This window comes from Dromiciops gliroides, chromosome 4 (genome assembly GCF_019393635.1).
Source record: "Dromiciops gliroides isolate mDroGli1 chromosome 4, mDroGli1.pri, whole genome shotgun sequence".
NCBI classification, from domain to species: domain Eukaryota; kingdom Metazoa; phylum Chordata; class Mammalia; order Microbiotheria; family Microbiotheriidae; genus Dromiciops; species Dromiciops gliroides.
In genome coordinates, this window is record NC_057864.1 from 327,476,853 (window position 1) to 327,497,130 (window position 20,278).

The following is a 20,278-nucleotide window of genomic DNA, read 5'->3' on the forward strand; positions in this document are numbered from 1 at the left end:
TATTGCTGAGAAGACGTAAGTCTATCGTAGTTGATCATCACACAGTATTGCTGTTAGTGTGTACAGTCTTCTCCTGGTTCTGCTCACTTCACTCAGCATCAGTCCTTACTTAAGTCTTTCAGGTTTTTCTGAAGTCTGCCTGCTCATAATTTCTTATACCTATGCTTTTTTTTTTTTAAACAGGAATGGGTGTTAAATCTTGTCAAAAGCTTTCTCTGCATCTATTAATATAATCATGATTTTTGTTGTTTCTGTTCAATCATCTCTTTGTTCCTGGTATAAATTCAGCCTGGTCATAGTTTAATCTTTGTGATATTATTATAATCTTCATGCTAATATTTTATTTTAAATCTTTGCATCAATATTTATTAGGGATACAGTTTATAATTTTCTTTCTCTGTGGGTTTAAGTATCAAGACCATATTTGTGTAACAAGGAATTTGGTAGGATCCCTTCATTTCCTATTTTTTCCAACAGTTTAGGACTGGAATTATACTTTAAAATTTAATAGAATTTGCTTGCAAATCCATCTGGTGGATCTTTTTTCTGATGGGAGTTTGTTTATAGCTTTTTCTAAGGTACAATTAAGTCTTCTATTTCCTGTTCTGTTAATGTGAGACCATAATTTAATAATTATTAATAACACTTAAATACTTTAGCCACATAATGAGAAGATGGGACTCATTGGCAAAGACCCCACTGTTGGGAAAGATTGAAGGCAAAAGGAAAAAGGGACAGTAGAGGATGAGATGGATCAATAGTGTCATGGAAACAACACAAAGAACTTGGAAAGACTTCAAGAGTTAGTGGAGGACAGAAGGGACTGACATACTATGGTCCATGGTGTGACAAAGAGTTAGATATGAGTAAACATCAAATATAATAATACATTGATAAGGAACATAGGCAGATCTATAAAGAATATAAAATTTAACACTCACAAAGCAGCTGAAGAACTTGCTTTTATTGTTGCAAATTTATACTAGGAAGTCAACATTTAATTTTATAATCCATTGACCATAAACTGTTTATAAAATGTTAAAATCCTTAAGTTGTACATTAATGTCCTATGTACCACCCTCTTTCAAGTCTGAAGAAAATTATTATTGAATTCCATAGTCAGCTGTCTCACTGACAACAACTTTCTTTGAACTCCTACACTTAGCTTAGAATTAATAATGGCCAGTATCAAACTGGCTTGAAACCTGATTGTGTTCCTGGCTCAGGAAAACTTGTTGTAAGTAATTTAAATCTTTAGTGAAAAACAAAACACAAAACTTAAAAGTAGATGCCTTTTTAGATAAAATGAATTAACTTACCACATAAAGATAAAATGAATTTTAATAAATTTTGTCCAGATTATGGTGGGTTTTCTCAACTTTTGTTTTACTTCCAAAATACCTGATTATTACTGCAAATAATTTACATATAGATTTTTAAAAAAAGTTTTCCCAGCATTCAAAATGGTTAAGGAAATCACATGACATTAAAAATTGTGAAAGTACACTGTACATATTGCACCTTTCTGCAAAGCTGGGCAGCTATTTCCCATGGCAAGAAACTACAGAATAAAGTATCTTATATGTATAGGTACTTAAATTTTCCCCTGAAAATGTCAATGAAACTAGCAAAATCAGGACTTAATGAATTTCATTCTTTAAGAATTATTTTTAATAATTTAAGAAGAAAATTCTCAGGTATTGAATAGTTGATACACAACCTTTTTCAAAGACTAAAGAGTCTTCAATTATGCACCATGTTTCCTGTTTTCTTTAAGCTTTCCCTCCCTTAATCCCAAATTTAATAATTGTAATTTTAATCTAAATGCAAACAAGTATACCCTCTTCAAATAGCTATTCAATTTGAAGTATTTATTTTGTAGCTACCTGTTTGTACTTTAATTAACTTACAGAAATGTCTGTAATCAAAAGGGTCTTAATTTTTTCTAGAGCCAAAGTGAACAAAAAACTTAAAACTATTTTTCAAAAATAAAAACACTTCCCAAAATGCTTGACAGAAACAAGCTATTCATTCTCATTTGTGTTCCACTGAAGACATTATCGAAACCCATTCATTTCTTTAGCACAGCAAAAACACCAATGGTTTTATTCCAAATAGTCCACTCTGAAGGTCCTCGGAATGTTTTAAGACTGGCTGTAGCTAGAATTTTGACTTCCATTTGGACCCTGTTCTCCTTCACTGTTCAAGTAGAGAGAAATAGGTTTTAAAAAATTAAAAAAACAGCATGATAAATCCATTTTTTAAAAAAGGCTATTGTGGCCATAACCCAACAAGACAATTTTATTTTAAATTATTTAAAAATTCAGCCAATTTTTGGTCTCACATATTTACCTACAAGACATGTTAAGTATCCTGTCCTGGAAAAAGTTTTCTTTAAAGTTCATTTCTTATTCCCACAAACTAACATTACAAGAAACATGAGTTTCTACAGACAAATGCATTTGGTCTAGAGACATAATCAAACCAAAAATATACTGAAAACTCAAATTTCTCCCCAATAGTCAAAAACACTGCAAATATCAGAAACTGTGGCAGAAGGGTTATTATCTTACCTTGCTTATCACCATCTTGATGCTTAAAAGGCCCTATTATTAGTGGAATATCAAATAATTTTTGTGATAAATGAATCTAACAGTGGCTGTTTGATGATTTTATTTTGGACAACTCCTTGTATGATTTAACTCTTACTAAAATTTTTTACATTTATATTTTTTTTGTTTTTTTTTGTTTTTTTTTGCAGGGCAATGGGGGTTAAGTGACTTGCCCAGGGTCACACAGCTAGTAAGTGTCAAGTGTCTGAGGCCGGATTTGAACTCAGGTACTCCTGAATCCAGGGCCGGTGCTTTATCCACTGCGCCACCTAGCTGCCCCTTACATTTATATTTGAGATCATTATCAGTAAGGACTTGTGAAACTGTCATATAATGTGACAAGATATCATTTAACTGGTTTAGTTTATTTCTTTTTTCTGCTCTTTGACTATACCTAGTTGTACTGGTTCCTTATTTAAACAGTCTTTTTTTCCTGGAACTACATCAGTTGTCCTGCAACACTATTTATGATGCCCTTTGTAAGGACTGACAGTGTTTTACTGATTATGAATCATTTTCTTTGGGGGAAAGCCAGAAGTATTTCAAACACATTTAGTTAATTCATCATCAAGATTCTAATGAGCATTTAAATTTCATCATCACATTCACGATTCATTGTAATCAAGAATCTCTTAACTGTAGGATCATCATCCCAGTCATTTCCTGGCATACCCATAGGTGGATTGCCTTGAAGGTGACATTTCTTGAATTATAGGCTAAGAAACCATTACAGATTTAGGGGAGGAAGTCTGTCCTCAGTTTCAGATAAATCACTTGGATTTACTAGATGGCAAGGAATACAGTTTAGAATGAACGATGTTGTTGGCAAAACTAATTTGGTCACATTATGTTGCAAAATCAGGGGGAACATAATTTTATTCAACCAAAACTTGTCCTACTATGACTTTAAGTTTTGAAAAGCTCTTTATAGCCCTGGGACTTTTAGAATAGTATGCCAATAAGGATTATTGTTGCTCCAAAAAAGGATCAAGTAATTTGGGTCTATGATCAGCCCCAAAGAATAAAAGTATTGTTAGTCATGTACATTCAAGACTACCACTATTTAAAATTTAGAAATGTATTGTGATGTGAAAAAAAGTGGTGCCCTTGCCTTTAAAGTTATTTTTTTTAGCATAGCAAGATATTTACAATTTAATTCTGTTATTAAGTGCCTACTAGGCAGCACTGTACAAGGTAGACACAAAATTTAAATAAGCCTGGTTGTTGACTTCATATAATATACACTTTCAGTAGAGGACATGTTACACATACACATAATTATAGTATAAAATAATACATAAGTGCATCAGAGCAGTGTAAGCAAAGTGTTTTGTGAAATACAAAGTGAATATCATAACTGACACAAGAGTTTCAGAAAGCTTCCCAAAGGAAGTTGTTTTTTAAATGGGTTTAAAGGGTGGATTGGAATTTAATGAGGTAAGAGAGGTAGGCAGAATTGCATTCCAGGCTTAGAAAAATGAGCAGAAGCATGATACTGGAAGGCATATGAAAAGAACAATGGGGAGTCCAGTTTGGTTAGGACTTGTGGGGCTAAAATGGAACAGCAAATTCTTTAAACCTAAAATTCAGATAGATCAAATTAACTCTTGAATTTTAAGTTCCTGTTAAGTTCAAAATGATTTGTATTGGGTAGCCTTTTTTTGAAGGTTATCACTTATCATGTTCTATGAAATTTATTTCAAGATAATAAGTATTAATGTATTTGCTAAATATAAATCAAGTGATTTTTTAAAAAAAGCAATTCTAACTAGTCACTTGTCCAAGGGAAATATTCTTATTTAATTAAAAACAATCCAACTGTTTAATATAATTGATCATAACTATAATGTCCTATGTAATAGATTATATAAAAAGAAATCAGCAATTAAATCCTTCAAGATACCTGTTTGGAGGTGGTTTTGGTTTAGGCATCTTACTAAGGATAGTTGCCATCTCTTTTCTTTCATCAAAATTCTTCCACTGCTCATACAATTTCAAAATAACCCTGATTATTTCTAAAATCTGAAAAAAAAAAAAATTCCAAGATAGATTACCCAGTAGCTACAGCATAATTTCTATTGTGTAAAGAGAACATACAAAACCTGTGCATTTGTCAGGACACAACTATTCAAAATTATATATATATATATATATATATATATATATGTGTGTGTGTGTACAAACACACACAGTGAATAGATACAATGCAAAATAGTCTTCAATCAGAAATACTGGTTCCCCACTGTATTTAGCCTTAAGCCCCAAAGGGCAATTATTACATTACAGAATCAAAATAATTTTTTTGGTATATTTCTCACCTGTTTCTTTCTTTTTTTTTTTTTTTTAGTGAGGCAATGGGGGTTAAGTGACTTGCCCAGGGTCACACAGCTAGTAAGTGTTAAGTGTCTGAGGCCGGATTTGAACTCAGGTACTCCTGAATCCAGAGCCGGTGCTCTATCCACTGTGCCACCTAGCTGCCCCCTCTCACCTGTTTCTTAAAGTTTCTGACTAATAATCTTCATACCAAAGTAGTTTCAAAAAGATAATAGCTCAATATGCTAAGTAAATAAAACATTTATTTTTTAGAAGTTCAAGTCAGCAAATGGGGGAGAACACTAAAGAATACCTTTTCCATATCAACAGAAAGCTCAGCAAACCACTGTCGAGCATCCTTTTGTTGTACAACACAGGCTACATGTAGGCAAGCTAGAAAAGAGGAAGTTATTTTCATTTACAAAAATAAATTAACATATCCCCTTCTAAACAGCCATATTAATTACTCCATAAATTTACTCCAATTTAACTATCATTATACATATACAGATTATTGAGCCATCCTAAGGGAGTAGCAAAGGCCAAAGACTTGCTTGTCATCCCTCTACATTATCCATGGTGTCATCACAAGAGAAAGAGTGAAGAATGAAATGCAATATAAGGGTACCTAGCCATCCCAGAGAGTTGATGGCACTTGAGTTGATGTACTCAGAAGCTGAACTGCCTAATGGAATGGCCTTAGTCTAGTAGTCAACAAATTAATGTTGTAACCTGTTTTGGATGCATTAATCAGCAAAAACATTCCCTTTAATTTCTTATAAGTTGTAAAAAACCCCCCCAAACTTTTCTATATAAGCATCATATAATGAACACTAAACATACACGAATAGTTTAGTTTTGTAACAAATAAAAACAAAGTTAGCCCAACACATTTAATGATAAGCCTTGAAGCAGGTGGGTAATTTGAGAGACAGGAGGGCTCAAAGACAAAATTTACTGACTTCATAATTTCTTGTCTAGGGCTGGTTATAGTTATGGCTAAGTCTTGATACTCTGATTCCACCCTAGCACCTTAAGGATAAATCCCTGGTCTGGTGGGGCCCAGATACCTGTCAGAATAAAAGGGAAGGGAACAATCATTTAAATAGTGCCTACTATGTGCCAGATACTATGCTAAATGTTCTAATACCCTATTATTCACTGCACCATCAACTACCTTCAGATAGGCCATAATCAAATGAGACAGAAACCTAAGTAACATGGTGATTCATTCATTGTTTAATATACAGAGGAAGAAAGAAATAGGAAGAAAGGCTAGAAGGGTTGGGACTAGGAAGACATTTCTCAAGTCAAATTTGGGGAGTCAACTATATAGAACAATGTGACTTTAAGCCACCGCTTATGAAATGGTTCCATCACCTTGGAAAGCAATTTGGAATTATGTGTCAAAGAGTTACTAAATTGTGCATATCCTTTGACCCAGTGATACCACTGCTAGGTTTATACTCTCCTAAAGAGACCGAAGAATTAAGAAAAGGACTAATTTATACAAAAATATTTATAGCAACTCTTTTTGTTCTAGCAAGGAACTGAAAAATAAGGAGATGCCTATCGATTGGGAAATGAATAAACAAGCTATGGTATATATAATTGAATTTTATTGCATTCTAAAAAATGACGAAAGGGACAGTTGCAAAGAAACAGAGTCACTGAAACATATTTTGAAAAATTCATAGAGGACTGAGCAAAGAAGGAAGCAATATAGCCCACAACTACACTAACAATAATCTAAGAATACCAAAACGATTAGTGATTAAAAATCCAGGGAGAAATTCCAGTAGGTCATCTTTCCAGCCTAAGATCATAAATTCAACCTACAAGCAAGTAAATGGGTAGGAACTGTTGAACAGGGGTGGGCCAGATCACAGACTCAGTACCTAGAGCTCTGAGCTAGACCTGCAGTGTGAGACTGGCCACGGCTGATCCTGGACTCAGCTTCAGGCCCAGGCAGGCAGCACAAAGTCTCCCAGAGGAGCCAGGATCACAGATTCAGCCCCCAGATCTTCCACTAAACCAGGAACATGGGGATGACCAGAGTAGGTTAATAGGAAAAGATAATGAAAAATAACTATTATGATGCTAGGGATGCCCAAAACCCAAACTTAGAAAAGAGACTAACTCTCAAACATCTATAAGTAAAGCATCAGTTGGCCAAAAGACCAATCGTAATTTTCAGAAGCAATGATGAAAGAATTTTAATGATTCCATGAGACAATGAAAATATTAAAATAAAGTCAAAAGACTAAAGAAAACAAAACAATTGGCCTGCAAAACAGATCAAGGAGAGATAATTTAATTAACAGACTCCTTGAAAGTGATGACCAAAAAAAGCCTAGGCATTACATTAAGAAAACTGTCCAGCACCGGTCCTGGAGTCAGGAATATCTGAGTTCAAATCCAGCCTCAGATGCTTGACACTTACTAGCTGTGTGATCCTGGGCAAGTCACTTAATCCTCATTGCCCCGAAAGGAGGGGGGGGGGGAGGGGAACAAGAAGAAGAAAAAAACCCCTGCCCAAATCTCTTAGAGCCGGAGGGACAAATTGCAAACAGAACTTACTGATCACCTTCTGAAACAACCCAGGAATGCCACAGCCAACACCCAAAGCTTCTAGGTCAAAAAACCTTTTTTGCAAGCAGAGAGAAAAGAATTCACAGCCACAAGATATGATTCTGTAGCTATCATTATAAAGAAATGAAAAGTACAATATTCCAAAATGCAAAAAAACTGAGTACAATCCTACAGCAGAAAAAAAAAATTCATCTTAAATGAAACAGGTTTTTCAAGCATTCCTGATGAAAAGACAGGCACTGAGTAGAAACTCTAAAATGTAAACATGGGAATAAAGAGAAACATCAAAAAGTGAAATATGAATGAGTAATCATGAGTGAACAAGGATAAATAATTTACATTCTAATATATGACATTTGTCATAAAATATAAGTGGATTCACCACAAAACAAACTAATAAACTTATGTCTACTCTTACATACCTAAAGCTATCATGAAAGGAGGATACAGCAGGCAAAGATCCGTTCTGTAGGTATCATTGACTATCCTCCTATACAAACATAAAATACAGTTATTACTGAAAAGAGAAATACACCATGTGGTTTGTACACTTCATTTCAGGGAGGACTTTATTTTCATCTTCCTATACTCTTGTCTAAATGAAGCTTCAGACATAGAAGATAAACATTAGAGTTACAGAGATAAGTAAACAAATATAATTTCATTGGTACTTTTAGTGACTAAATTTAGATTCAGGTAAAAGTTTTTTTTTTAAACAAAAAATGTTTTGAATTTTAAAAAATATACTATATATATGTATGTATATATACATATATATGTGTAATTTTTCAAAAACAAATATTTACATTTACATTATATTAGAATATATTCTATTTTGGATATAACTAAAAATGTTCTGATTATTTTACAGGCAATTTTAGTTTTATAATGTTGAAAAGGTATTATATATTATTAAATATTATATATTTAATAGGAACAATTAACATAATAACATCAGAGATAATTAAAATTACTTCTCTTTTTAGCATGTGTACTTTTTAAATACTAGTGAAGTTCAACTGAACAGCTATAATAGATTGTAATTAAACAATTAGGAATTTCACCCATATTTTGCTAGCTTTGTAAAAAACAAAACATAAAATCTTCACATAGGTTGTTAACCTTCCTATCTAGTCATATGTTACACTATTGATAACTTCTGTTCTAATTACCATGCAAGGGGAAGCAACATGTCTTCTTGGCCCATGTCCTGCACATACTGGAGCAAAGGTCTATAAGGATGATACACTATCAAGCAACAATCCTAGAAACAGTTTGAAAAATATGTGTATGTATAGTCAGATTTATTACAACACAGAAACATACTAAAACCCACTTGAATCCTAAATTTTAAAAAATTAATTTGGGATTTCTCTAAGTCATGTTTGCTTCCCTTTTACTCTCAAAAATATGAGTGTATCAGCCCTAAGCTCTGCTTTAATAGTGAAGGTAGTACTCTCTCTGGAATATACCTTGGTAAATCAGTTGGCAGCCAGTCAGCATCCATTCCCTTAGAGAATCAAAGTGTCACATCTGCAACACACTAAAACCTCTTATTAGCCTATTAAGCCATAATTCCCAACTGGAGGAACAGAATTCTGCCAAAGACATAAGCTATCTTTAAATGACATCACACACATACTCTAAATTGTGCAAATAATTTCAGTAGCTTAATTTCTTCACTGGTTTGCATTTCATTCTTTTACTGTCAATGACAATGGTACAAAAAAGTTTTCTTAGCTGAATCAAGAAATACAAATGAACATTTTGTACTCTCCAGAGATATTGTAGATTGTGGTGCTACCAGGACACTCATAAGTACCTTTGCTACCATACATCATTTGGGGGCTTTATAAAGAGCCACCTGCATATACCCCTCTCTTAAAAAATTTGGTTCCCTACCACTTTGGTTCTGAAACTTAATTTTTTTTTAACTTAATTTTTAATTCTTTTGTTATTAATGGAAAAAAATATAAGCACTTACCATTAGTTCTAAAAGGTAGAATTCACATTCTAATATCTGTTTAAAAAAATAGGATTTTATCAAATTTTCACAAGATCATAAATTAGATATAACATATCTACTCCATCTTTAGTAACAGCATACAGACATACTGTATTTTCTTGCATGGTACTGATTGAACAAAAATGAGAAGAAATAAAATATTACTTTAATGTGACCTTTCTGATTATGTTTAGTAAGTATTTGTTGTAACGAGATTTTTTTTCTTACTAAATGTCTGTCTTATAGGCATATTTGTTTTATATTTTAAAAATGTTATGGTCAGGACTTCAGATATTCCCAATAACCTATGTGCCCAAGGTATCCTGAAATGCTAAATTAAGTTAATTCATTATTATGAATCGACAATTAGCAATGTTTCAAATGTTACACCATAAAATTTAAAAAGAAATACTAAAAATGAAATGAAAAGGAACTAGATAATAACTTAGCTCCCCAAACAGCCATGATTTTATCAGTATAGGTATTTCCTCCACAAGTGCAAATCATAACCCTTTACACATCCAGGGAAGACAATCTTTATGAGCTGCTGCAGCCAAAAAACCCCATCACTTGATGACTACTGATTTTCTGGTGATAGGTATCTTCAAATTTAGCTAGGCTTCTTTTTGGTAACAAACAGACACTATAATGGTAGGTGTGTACTTAAAACTTCAAGTTGGGTGAGATCTGCAAGATCTTATACTATAATTACATAACTTTAGAGAGCTTAGGGTCAAGATCCATGCCACGAAGTGGCAGGTGAAATCCAAAGAAAATAGACGATTCTTGCTCAAGAACTAAAAAGATGGCTAGAAAGACAAATTCACAGAAATCTATTATATTAAGACAGTGAATACAGAAAAAAATTATAAAGGTATATACAAGGCTAACTATTGTCATGAAATTTTTTTATATGGTAGAAATTCTCCAAATTAAACTTAGACTTCTAGTCTTAATTTCTATAGTTTTTATACTTAGAACTGTTCTTTCTATGAGAAAGATAAAGTTATTCCAACACTAGTGGCTTTAATATGATTCTGATATGTGGTCTTATTTTATATAGTATACTTACATGGTTCATCCTATAAGGGAATTCCTTTGGAAAGGCATATGAAAATCTAGTTTTTACTGCAGAAAACAAACAAACACCAACTTAAACTGGGATAGTATTAAATAAAAATTGAACCAAAAGTTCTTTAAGACACTGGAATGTGGAGAGGCATTTCAGAGCAAAAAGAGCTAAACCGTCTGAGCTACCTGTGTCAGGGAGAATTAAACTGAATTTCTGTATCATGCAAATTCATAAATGACACAGACTTTGTGAAATTCAAAAACTTAAGGCTATAATGATAATTTCCTTCAGATTTATGGTATTACCCTTTTGGATCACACTAGGAACTTTTACAGAGCTTTCTCATGTAACATTCTGCTTGAAATTCACGTTAAATTAAAAATATTTCATCTAATTATTGTATGGATGTTTGGATGTTAGGCAAATGGCTTAAACTCTCTGGGTCACAGTTCTTTCATCTGTGAAACACTGGAATCAAATTAAATGATCTCTGAGGTCTAAAATTCTAAAACTTGAGTATCCAATGTCTTATAAGAATGAATGAGAATACTATTAATTTTTATATATTTACTGATAACTATAACATTCATCGATCATTACTGAATATTTCTTATTTAGGTAAAATTACCCAACATTAGAGATTGTGTACCTCTTGTTTGGATATAGGAAGTCTGGGAAATGCACACTTCATTATTTAAATTATAATAGTTGATATAATATTCAAAATAATAATGTGGTATTAATTACTAAACCAAAGGAACATTTCTCCTCATAAATATAATATCTCATTATAGAACCTCCCAATTTTCAATAATGCCACTCAAGAGTTTTTTAAACTTTAGTTTTTGGTATCAGAAATATAAACATTACTGATTTCATAGCCAAAGCACTCTACACTAATGTTTCAAAAATAAGATTTTCCCAGATAATCATTCAATGCTTCAGTAACATATGAAATAGAAATTGAAGAGCTAAGCAATTGTTTGACATCTCAAAATTCGGCTGCTAGACTAAGTAGCTAATCACTTTCCTAATGATGAAATCAAAATCATTCTCATAACTTCCACCCACTGGTCCTAGTTCTGCCCTTTAGAGACAAGCAGAACAAACCTAAGGTTTCTTCCACAGTATATGATAATAATAATTATGTTATATTTAACAGCTATCATTTATGTAGCACCTACTATGTGCCAGGCACTGTGCTATATATATGATTTACAAATACCTCTTTGATTCTCAAAGCAACGCTGAGAAATAGTTGCCTTAAGCTCCCTCTTAAGCCTTTCTCCAGACTAAACACCACCAGTTTTTGAAATGATCTATCATTATCCTGGTTGCCTTCCTCAGGAAAAACTCCATGTCACTGTTCTTTCTAAAATGTGCCCAGGATACAACAACAGATGTGCTCTGACCAAGGCAGAGGAAAGAGAGACTATTACTTCTATTAAAATGGTCATTATTACCTCTATTAATGTCTCTTAGGATAATGTTTTTTGGATGTTCAGTCAAAACTCCTTTTTTTAAAAAACAAAATTTTTTTTTTTTTAGGTGAGGCAGTTGGGGTTAAGCGACTTGCCCAGGGTCACACAGCTAGTAAGTGTTAAGTGTCTGAGGCCGGATTTGAATTCAGGTACTCCTGACTCCAGGGCTGGTGCTCTAACCACTATGCCATCTAGCTGCCCCTAAAACTCCTTCTTAAATAGATTTTGAAGGTAAAGAAATGATACTAAAATATGGAGGTTAGTCTGGCTTAAAAAAAAAAAATCCTTTTTTCAGTTTCTCCTTGTGGAGAGCTGAGCAGGCAAGAGACAGTTTGACCTCTGACCAAAGGGCCATAGGTTATATAATTAGTAAATTTCTATTACCTTTAGTTGACTGACCAAGGTAACACACGAAAGAATTATTAATTCCTTAATAATAACTGACACTCAGTATCTTAAGGAAAATAGTTATAATATCCCCAAAGAAAAATGCAAGATGGTTAGAACATCAGGAGGTAATAAAATGCATTTCAGTTACATAAGATTTATGAACCATGCTTTCTCTTAAATTAATGCATAGTTTATTTGAATTGATTTTTGTTGGACCTAAAACAATGACTCCTTATTTTTTATCTTGTCAAATTCTACCCGAAGTATTGTCACTAAGATAACACCACAAAAAGGTTTAAAAAAAAAAAAAAGCAATCTAAAACCAACTAACCAACCAAAAATAAACAAATAAATAAATAGAATTTATCAATGCCTAAAAACAAAAGTACTTCTTTGTAACTGCAGGAGACTTCCAGTAACTCATTAATATCTCCAAACCTTAATGTGTGACAGTGCCCCATAAAATGAAGAATGATTAGATGCTCTAGGTCTTTCTTGAGAAGTAGCTTCTTGATAGATTTTTTTTTTTTTGTACTTACATACAGAAGTAGCAGCAGAAATCAACCTTGTATTTGAAACTACTCCAAATTCCTTTAAGGAAGAAGAAAAAAAGAGTCTTCTTAGATAATTTACTGAATATAATTGCCATCATACTCGACTCCAGCAGAACAGGACAAGATAGAAAGATTTGGTCATTCTAATTCACAGAAGATTGTATTTATACAACAATCAGAAATTAGACAAAAGTAGTCCCGTTTCAAGAAAATATCTTTTGGAGGAGTAGAAAAAAGGACTAAGTAAATCTTTCCATCATACTTGCTGTAATATGAACATATATCCATAAAGAAAGACTGCTATGAGTAAATCTAAAAGACCATATCTATTTTTAGCTGAATTATTAAAATAAAATAATGAAAATGACCATTTAAAAAAGCCATAGGATGTTTAATAAATATAAATAAAAATCCTCAAGTGATACTATGAGATGGTATAGAGTTATGAAAAAATTCCATTATAGTCTTTCACATTAATTGTGTTAGAAGTAAAGTTTTGTGTTATTGAGGTCTGAAGACCTGGCAAATGGCTTTTCTTTTTTACTAAATAGCTATGTCAAAAAAAGCTATAAAGTAAAGAGGAGATATACTTCACACAGCTTCTCCCTAAATTAGTAAACCCATACAAAATGCTATAAAACTGAAAATATTTTTTGTTATATTTCAAATGATTCACTAACATAAAATTAAAATATTTCATACCTCTACTTTGGATGCCAAAAATACACATGTAGGTGCCATTAATACAGGATCTATACTTTTCAAGGAATATCTAAAAATGCCAATCAGAGATATACATTATTCGTAGAAAAGCACACATGCTATAAAACTAATTGAAGACTATGCTAGAACAAAACAAGGGACTCATTTCAGAAATGTAAGATTATTTTATGCTAAAGCTCAACAGCATTGTATACTAGTATCTAAAGGTGATTTAAAAAACCCTTATTTATCTATGTAAAAAAAAGTTCTATCATCATAGTAACAAAATAAAGAGTCCTACCTGGCATAGAACCTTTTGAAATAGACTGTAGCAGTGGCAATAACTTGCTGTCTTAATTTAAGATGCTCACCTAATGCCTGAATAACTTTAAGAGAAAATTTAAAAAATAAGAATCATAACATGGTAATGACATAGCACATTAAAAATGACTCAATAGAGGTTTTAAGTCATAGCTACAATCATCTGCAACACAAAGAGAATACTTATGTTTCTTGGAGAGCTCTGCTTTCCCCAAAGTAGATCACACTAGTACATAAAAATTTTACATTAAACTTAACTTATATAAACTAGACAAATCAATAATTCTCAAAGTACCTTGGCTTTGCTTATCTTTGACACACAAGCACAGGGACTTGAAGTAATTAAATGTTTTCAAACTGCATTCACAGTTCCAAATGTAATTAATGACAACTTATATTTAACTTCAAGGTTTATGAAGTACTTCCTTTAACTCTGAGGGAGGCATGTAAACATTGTTATCCTCATTTTACAGATAAGTAAACTGAGTCTTAGAGGGTTAGTGATCTGCCCAAATCATATACCCAAGTATCAGAGCCAGAATTTGAAGCCAGGTGTCCTGACTTCACTGCAACCTCTACATTATATGAAAAATAGAAGAAACCATAGTGAAGAAACTGTTTTAAGTTAAAAATCAGTAAAAATAATTATCTGTTTTTAAAAAAAATTCATAGAGGGGCAGCTGAGTGGCACAGTGGATAGAGCACCGGCCCTGGAGTCAGGAGTATCTGAGTTCAAATCCGGCCTCAGACACTTAACACTTACTAGCTGTGTGACTCTGGGCAAGTCACTTAACTCCAATTGCCTCACTAACCCCCCCCCCCAAAAAATTCATAGAGATAGTGGTGTTCCAGAAATTGTATTGGTTTTGTCTGAGAGGAGGTAGGACACGAAAGGAAACTCAGTTGCTTGATAACAAAGTATTTTTTAGCTGGTCAACAAAACGCCCTGATAGTTCTTATGAAACCTTTAAGTAATATGTATATTTGTGTACAGAATGTTGGTTGTTGTCTGTCCTTTGTTGTTTTGTCTTTTACCATTTCCCCCCCATCCATCCATTTATTTAGTTGTTGACTGAGTAAAAGAGGCCTTTCTTTGCTTCATTTCTTACCTAGCTTTAATCACTGAATTGCTGTTGCACCTCAGGCAAACTGGGACCTGTGAAAGACCTTAGCTTAAAATAAGGCCGAGATTTCCCACTGCATCTGGGGCCATCTCCAGTAGTCCTGATGTATATCTTGCCACAGGACCCAGATGGCTCCAAAGGAGAGACTTTACACAGCCCTGCCTCACTTAAATCAAATTCACTGCAAGTCATGACATTACCTCCCGGATGTCATGGTCAAAGGACAAGCAACAACAATAATGTTTGTGTATATATATGTATATATGTATTAGTGAAGAGAGAATAAAGAAAGAGTAAGCAAGTAAAAAAAAAAAGGCAAGTGGCAGCATATATTCTGGGAAGACAAAAGCATCTGAGACATGCTACTAATTCTACCTTTTCTGAGTCCCCAAATTAGCTCATAATGCCTAGGTCCTACCCAAACTGTTTTACATTCAGCTATATTACCTGTGACTGTGTTAAGAGTACTGATGGGTATAAAGCCCCAGAAGTTGTTTTGCATGACACCTCAGAGACAAAAAAGAGGAAGCAGTCAGGAGTTCTGGAACCAGGCCAGGATCCTTTCAAGTAAGGTTAACTCACTTTTTTTTTGCCCACCTATGTTGCTTTCCTCATCCCTTACCTTTTTTCAGAAAAAAAGGTTAGAAGTGATTTACAGTTAGAATTGGTACCTTTGAAATAGCAAATCAAGAGCTCAAATCTGGCTCTAGACTTACATCCTTTATTATAGTAGGAAAGAGGAGAGCCAATACTGAGATTATTTAGACCAGGGCTTCTTAAACTTTTCCCACTCTTGACCCCTTTTCACTGGAGAAATTTTTATGCAACCATGGAATATAGGTATATAAAATAGATATACATAGCCTTTTACTATTGCTAAATTTTTTGCAACCCCCACATACAGTTACTCAACTCCATATAGGGTCTCAACCCACAGTTTAAGAAGCTTTGATCTAGATTATCTATTCCAAAGGTCATCAGTTATCTCTTACAATCAGTGAAGGATAAAAAGGCAGCAGTTTTGATTGGATCAAGACAATTAGAGGTGTTGACCACAGAACATGAAAAACCAATATTTTGGGTTGTAGAGATAAAGTTAATCTGCACATGAAATGCCAAAACTAAGGATTCTGGAGACATCTTTTGATATACATAATCAACTCAGCAGTCTTTTAGCATATACTACTACACAGGTGCAACACAACATATTAGTTTTAATGAATTTACTGTTTTGGAAAGCTTTCATATAGGAACAACTCCACTTTGCTGTCTGTATTTAGGAGTCTAGGTATACTACAAATATGACAGACAAAATTCCTCTAACAAACAGGCACAGATTGAAATTTATCCCATAGGGATAAACCATTTAGAAGTTATCTTTGAAATACTGGTTTACAAAGCAAAAATCTCAATTTAGACAGTTTAAAAACTATGAAAAGTACTATATAAACATGTTATAAATACATAAATAAAAGTTGCAAGGATGGCTAGGTAAAGGAATATTAATTCAGATATGATCAACTTTATTATTTAGACAAAACTGAAAATAAAATAATTTTTTACCATTTGTAAAAAATATCTGCAGTTTCCAATACTCTTCTTCTGAGAGAAACTTTAAGTCCTTCTGGCGTTCCTTCAACAGATCTTGTTTATCCAAAATCCATTGTAAACTAAAAAACAAGACATTAAAATGTGCTATTAAACATATAGGCAGTCAAAACAACATTTTGAAGTTAAACAGGCTGCCAGTATTTTATGAAGCATACTTTGTGTTCAAGCAGCATTCTTGAGAGAAAATATTTTTCTCAAATGTTTTAAAACTTGGACATTTCAAAAGTTTGATCAATAAGGGAAATGTTACTTATTCTTGCTAATCTTCATCTTACCCAATTTCCTCAACTTATGTTTAACTACAGTCCTCTTCTCCACCCTACTCTCTCTTTTAAAGATCCTCATACTGATAAAGAAAAGTTTTTGGTTTTTGAGCACTTATCATAGCATAGATTTAGAGCTGAAAGGGACCTCAGAAGTCATTATGTCCAATCATTTCATTTTATAAAAGACCATCCATGGTATTAAGTGACTTATAAAAGGCCACACAGGTAACAAGCAGTGGAACTTGGATTTGAATTCAGAACCTCTGATTCCAAACCTACCATACTATCTTTCTTTTTTTTAAATTTAAAAAATTTTTATTAAAAAAAAAATTTTTTTTTGGTGAGGCAATTTGAGTTAAGTGACTTGCCCAGCTAGTAAATGTCAAGTGTCTGAGGCCAGATTTGAACTCAGGTACTCCTGACTCCAGGGCCGGTGCTCTATCCACTGCGCCATCTAGATGCCCTGTGACACTATCTTTCAATCAAAAAGCTGCCTCTCTGGGAGGGATATGGTTACAACTATATACATAAATGAAGCCCTGACAGCTATAGCTTAATGGGGGGGGGGGGGCCAATGAGGGTTAAGTGACTTGCCCAGAGTCACACAGCTAGTAAGTGTCAAGTGTTTGAGGCAGGATTTGAACTCAGGTCCTCCTGAATCCAGAGCCAGTGCTTTATCCACTGCTCCACCTAGTTGCCCCCCCCCATATAGCTTAATATTTAACAAATCTTTAACACATTTTAAAAGAATTTACAACATTACATATTCTGCTTTATTTATTTTCATTATAAAGGTGTGAAATATAGCTCACAGAAATATAAACATCTAAACTATTTTTCGTTTGTTAACTTAATAAAGTTAATCGGATGTAGAGATTCTGTAGTACATGCATTGCCACACAATGGCTTTATGTGAAAAAGAAAAACTTATTTTTTGCAAACAAGTTTTCCAAAATTCCCATTCAATTCTTTATGATAAAGAGGCCACACTAGAGGGAAGAACTTTGAGTGCCGTTCTTGGTGATCAAAGTTAAAATGATGAATAAGTACATCAACCCTAACATTAAAAACTAGTGAGATATTGTTATGTTTCTGGAAACCTAGGTAATTTTATTGTACCCAAATTATTTTTTTAACTTACAAAGAAGGAAAAATTGCTTCTCCCACCCCCTTTTCTTTACTTCATAATTATCTAGCTGATTACCACTTTATTCTCTTACCACTGACAAAAACTTACTAAAAAAAGGCGTAAGAAACGTGACACAGTAAGGAATATATCTATATATAGATCTGTCTAAATGTATATAGGCTGGTATGTGTATATGTAAAAGTATATATGCAGATGGGCCAGTCTGTCTACAATACCACAATTACAGAGATCTTTGAGAAAAGGACACAACCAAATAAGAGTTGTTTTTAAATTCTTGATCTGTCACATACCGGATGTGTGGCTCTAGCAAATTACTTAAAAATCTTAGCCAAAAAATCCTAATCTCTTTATAGGGATAATGCTTGACATTGAGTATGGGTATGACTAATCAATATGAAACAGTCATTTAGGGAAGCTCCCGGAAAAGATACAGTTAAACCGACAGTACTTTGTAAGCTTTGAGAATTCCCTGTGGTCACTAAGAAACTATTTCTTAACAAGGCTGGATTGGTCAACGGCAGCACTTGAATCCAGGTCTTCCAGATTTCAAAGCAAGCCATCTATGCTCTACACCAAGTTGCCTCTCAAAACCTGTCCATTAGAAGAAGCAATCCCCTCCCCCCCACCCCCAGGCTGTGGGACACAAAAGATAATATATGCAAATCCCTTTTTAAACAGCAAAGAGTAAAGGACTACACCTACGCCGGGTATCCCCCAGCATCCAGGGAGACAAAAGACCTGAGCACAAAAGTGCAGCCGATGTAGGAGTCGTAGGAAGCAGTTGTCTCAGTAAGAGGAGTTTTCAGGAAGGAACTACTGAGCGAGCAGAACAAGCGGACCCTCCTCGAGAGTACTTCATATTTCTCGGGATGGCAAATGGATGACAAAAGGCCGAGACTTCAATCCCACAAGGAGGAATCCCTCGGCAGGCCGGGCCACGGAACCCACCATATGCCCCTTCATGCATAGGGTGCCCCCATCCTCCTCCCCTCGCCCCAACAGGATCTTAGTCCCGGGTGGGGCATCTCCTCTGCTCTCCACCCTGGGCCAGACTCCTCCTCCGCCAACCCTCCCTCCCTCCGCACTCCTTCACCTTTTCTGCCCCCCACACCTTCACTCCCTGGGGTTTGGGTGCAGCCGCCTCCGCCCGTCCTCGGCCGGGGCCAGAGGGAAGCGAAAAGGCACAGGACGAAGGAAAGCCCTGCGCCGTCTCCAGGGTCTGTCCCCCCACGGTCCCCCAACCCCGCCTCCTGCCCCGAAGGACGCGGACGAGGCTGGGGGTCCGGAGGGCGGGAGGAGCCTCAGGCCCGACTCCGACGCAGAACAGAGCCCGTCCGGGAAAGGGGAAAAGGGGACCACTTACTAGTGGGAGCTCTGCCAGAAGTTCCCTGCCATGGAGAGCGGCTTCCCCGAGGTGAAAAGCACCAGGCGACTGAGCGACCATAGACCCCGCCAGCGCCCGGCCAGCCGGCCCCGCTCCGCTCGGCTCCGCGGCGGCGGCGGCGGCGGGAGCGAAAGGAAGGGGGGAGCACCCGTCTTCCTCGGGGCCGCCCGGCAACACACCGCCACACAAAGCCGTTCCCACAGACACAAGTTCCGGTCCGGCCGGGCGACACTGGAGCGAGAGCCGAAGAGGGAGAAGGCGAGGGGGCGGGGCCGACGGAGGAGGTGCCGGAGCTCTCGTGGGCCGAGCCGTGAGGGCAGGTCTCGCGGGAAGCTTGCAAGCGACCACTGCTCCGGAGCCGGCAAAGCTAGCAGGCACTGCGCAGGCGTCTCCGTACTGGTTCTCTCCTTCACTTTCTCCCCCGCCCTCGCGTTCACTTTCGCGCTTGCGCTTGCGTGCTACTCACATTGTGCATGAGGATCGCGACCGAAGGCATGGGCAATGGCGAAGTGCCGAGCGAAGTGAAGGCGGATTTGGGTGCCCGGGCCATGCTGCTCGAAATAGCATTTCCCAGGGCTGCAATAGAGGAAAGGGAAGGCTGCCTTGTACCCAGTGACAAGCAAGAATAAGATCGAGGAAAGACTCATCCTCCGCTCCAACCCCACTTCCATGTTGGTCATTAGGACAATGAATTCACAAGT

At 35.4% G+C, this 20,278-nt stretch overlaps 1 protein-coding gene across 2 annotated transcripts; it reads right to left on the bottom strand.

Annotated features, from left to right (window-relative positions):
* Positions 1-946: 946 nt before the first annotated feature.
* CCNC (cyclin C) lies at positions 947-19,858 on the bottom strand. Of its 2 annotated transcripts, XM_044004955.1 has the most exons (12): positions 19,557-19,858; positions 16,730-16,836; positions 14,023-14,107; positions 13,722-13,791; positions 13,005-13,056; positions 10,595-10,650; positions 9,502-9,537; positions 8,690-8,781; positions 7,940-8,007; positions 5,239-5,318; positions 4,516-4,634; positions 947-2,199 (listed from the first exon to the last, which is right to left on the bottom strand). In XM_044004955.1, exons 1-12 carry the CDS (start codon positions 19,586-19,588, stop codon positions 2,145-2,147), a joined length of 852 nt encoding a protein of 283 aa, XP_043860890.1. In that variant the 5' UTR covers positions 19,589-19,858; the 3' UTR covers positions 947-2,144. The 2 variants fall into 2 exon arrangements, with proteins under 2 accessions (XP_043860890.1, XP_043860889.1); XM_044004954.1 differs by lacking the exons at positions 9,502-9,537; positions 10,595-10,650 and having other exon boundaries at positions 8,690-8,765; positions 19,557-19,734.
* Between the last annotated feature and the right edge of the window lie 420 nt (positions 19,859-20,278).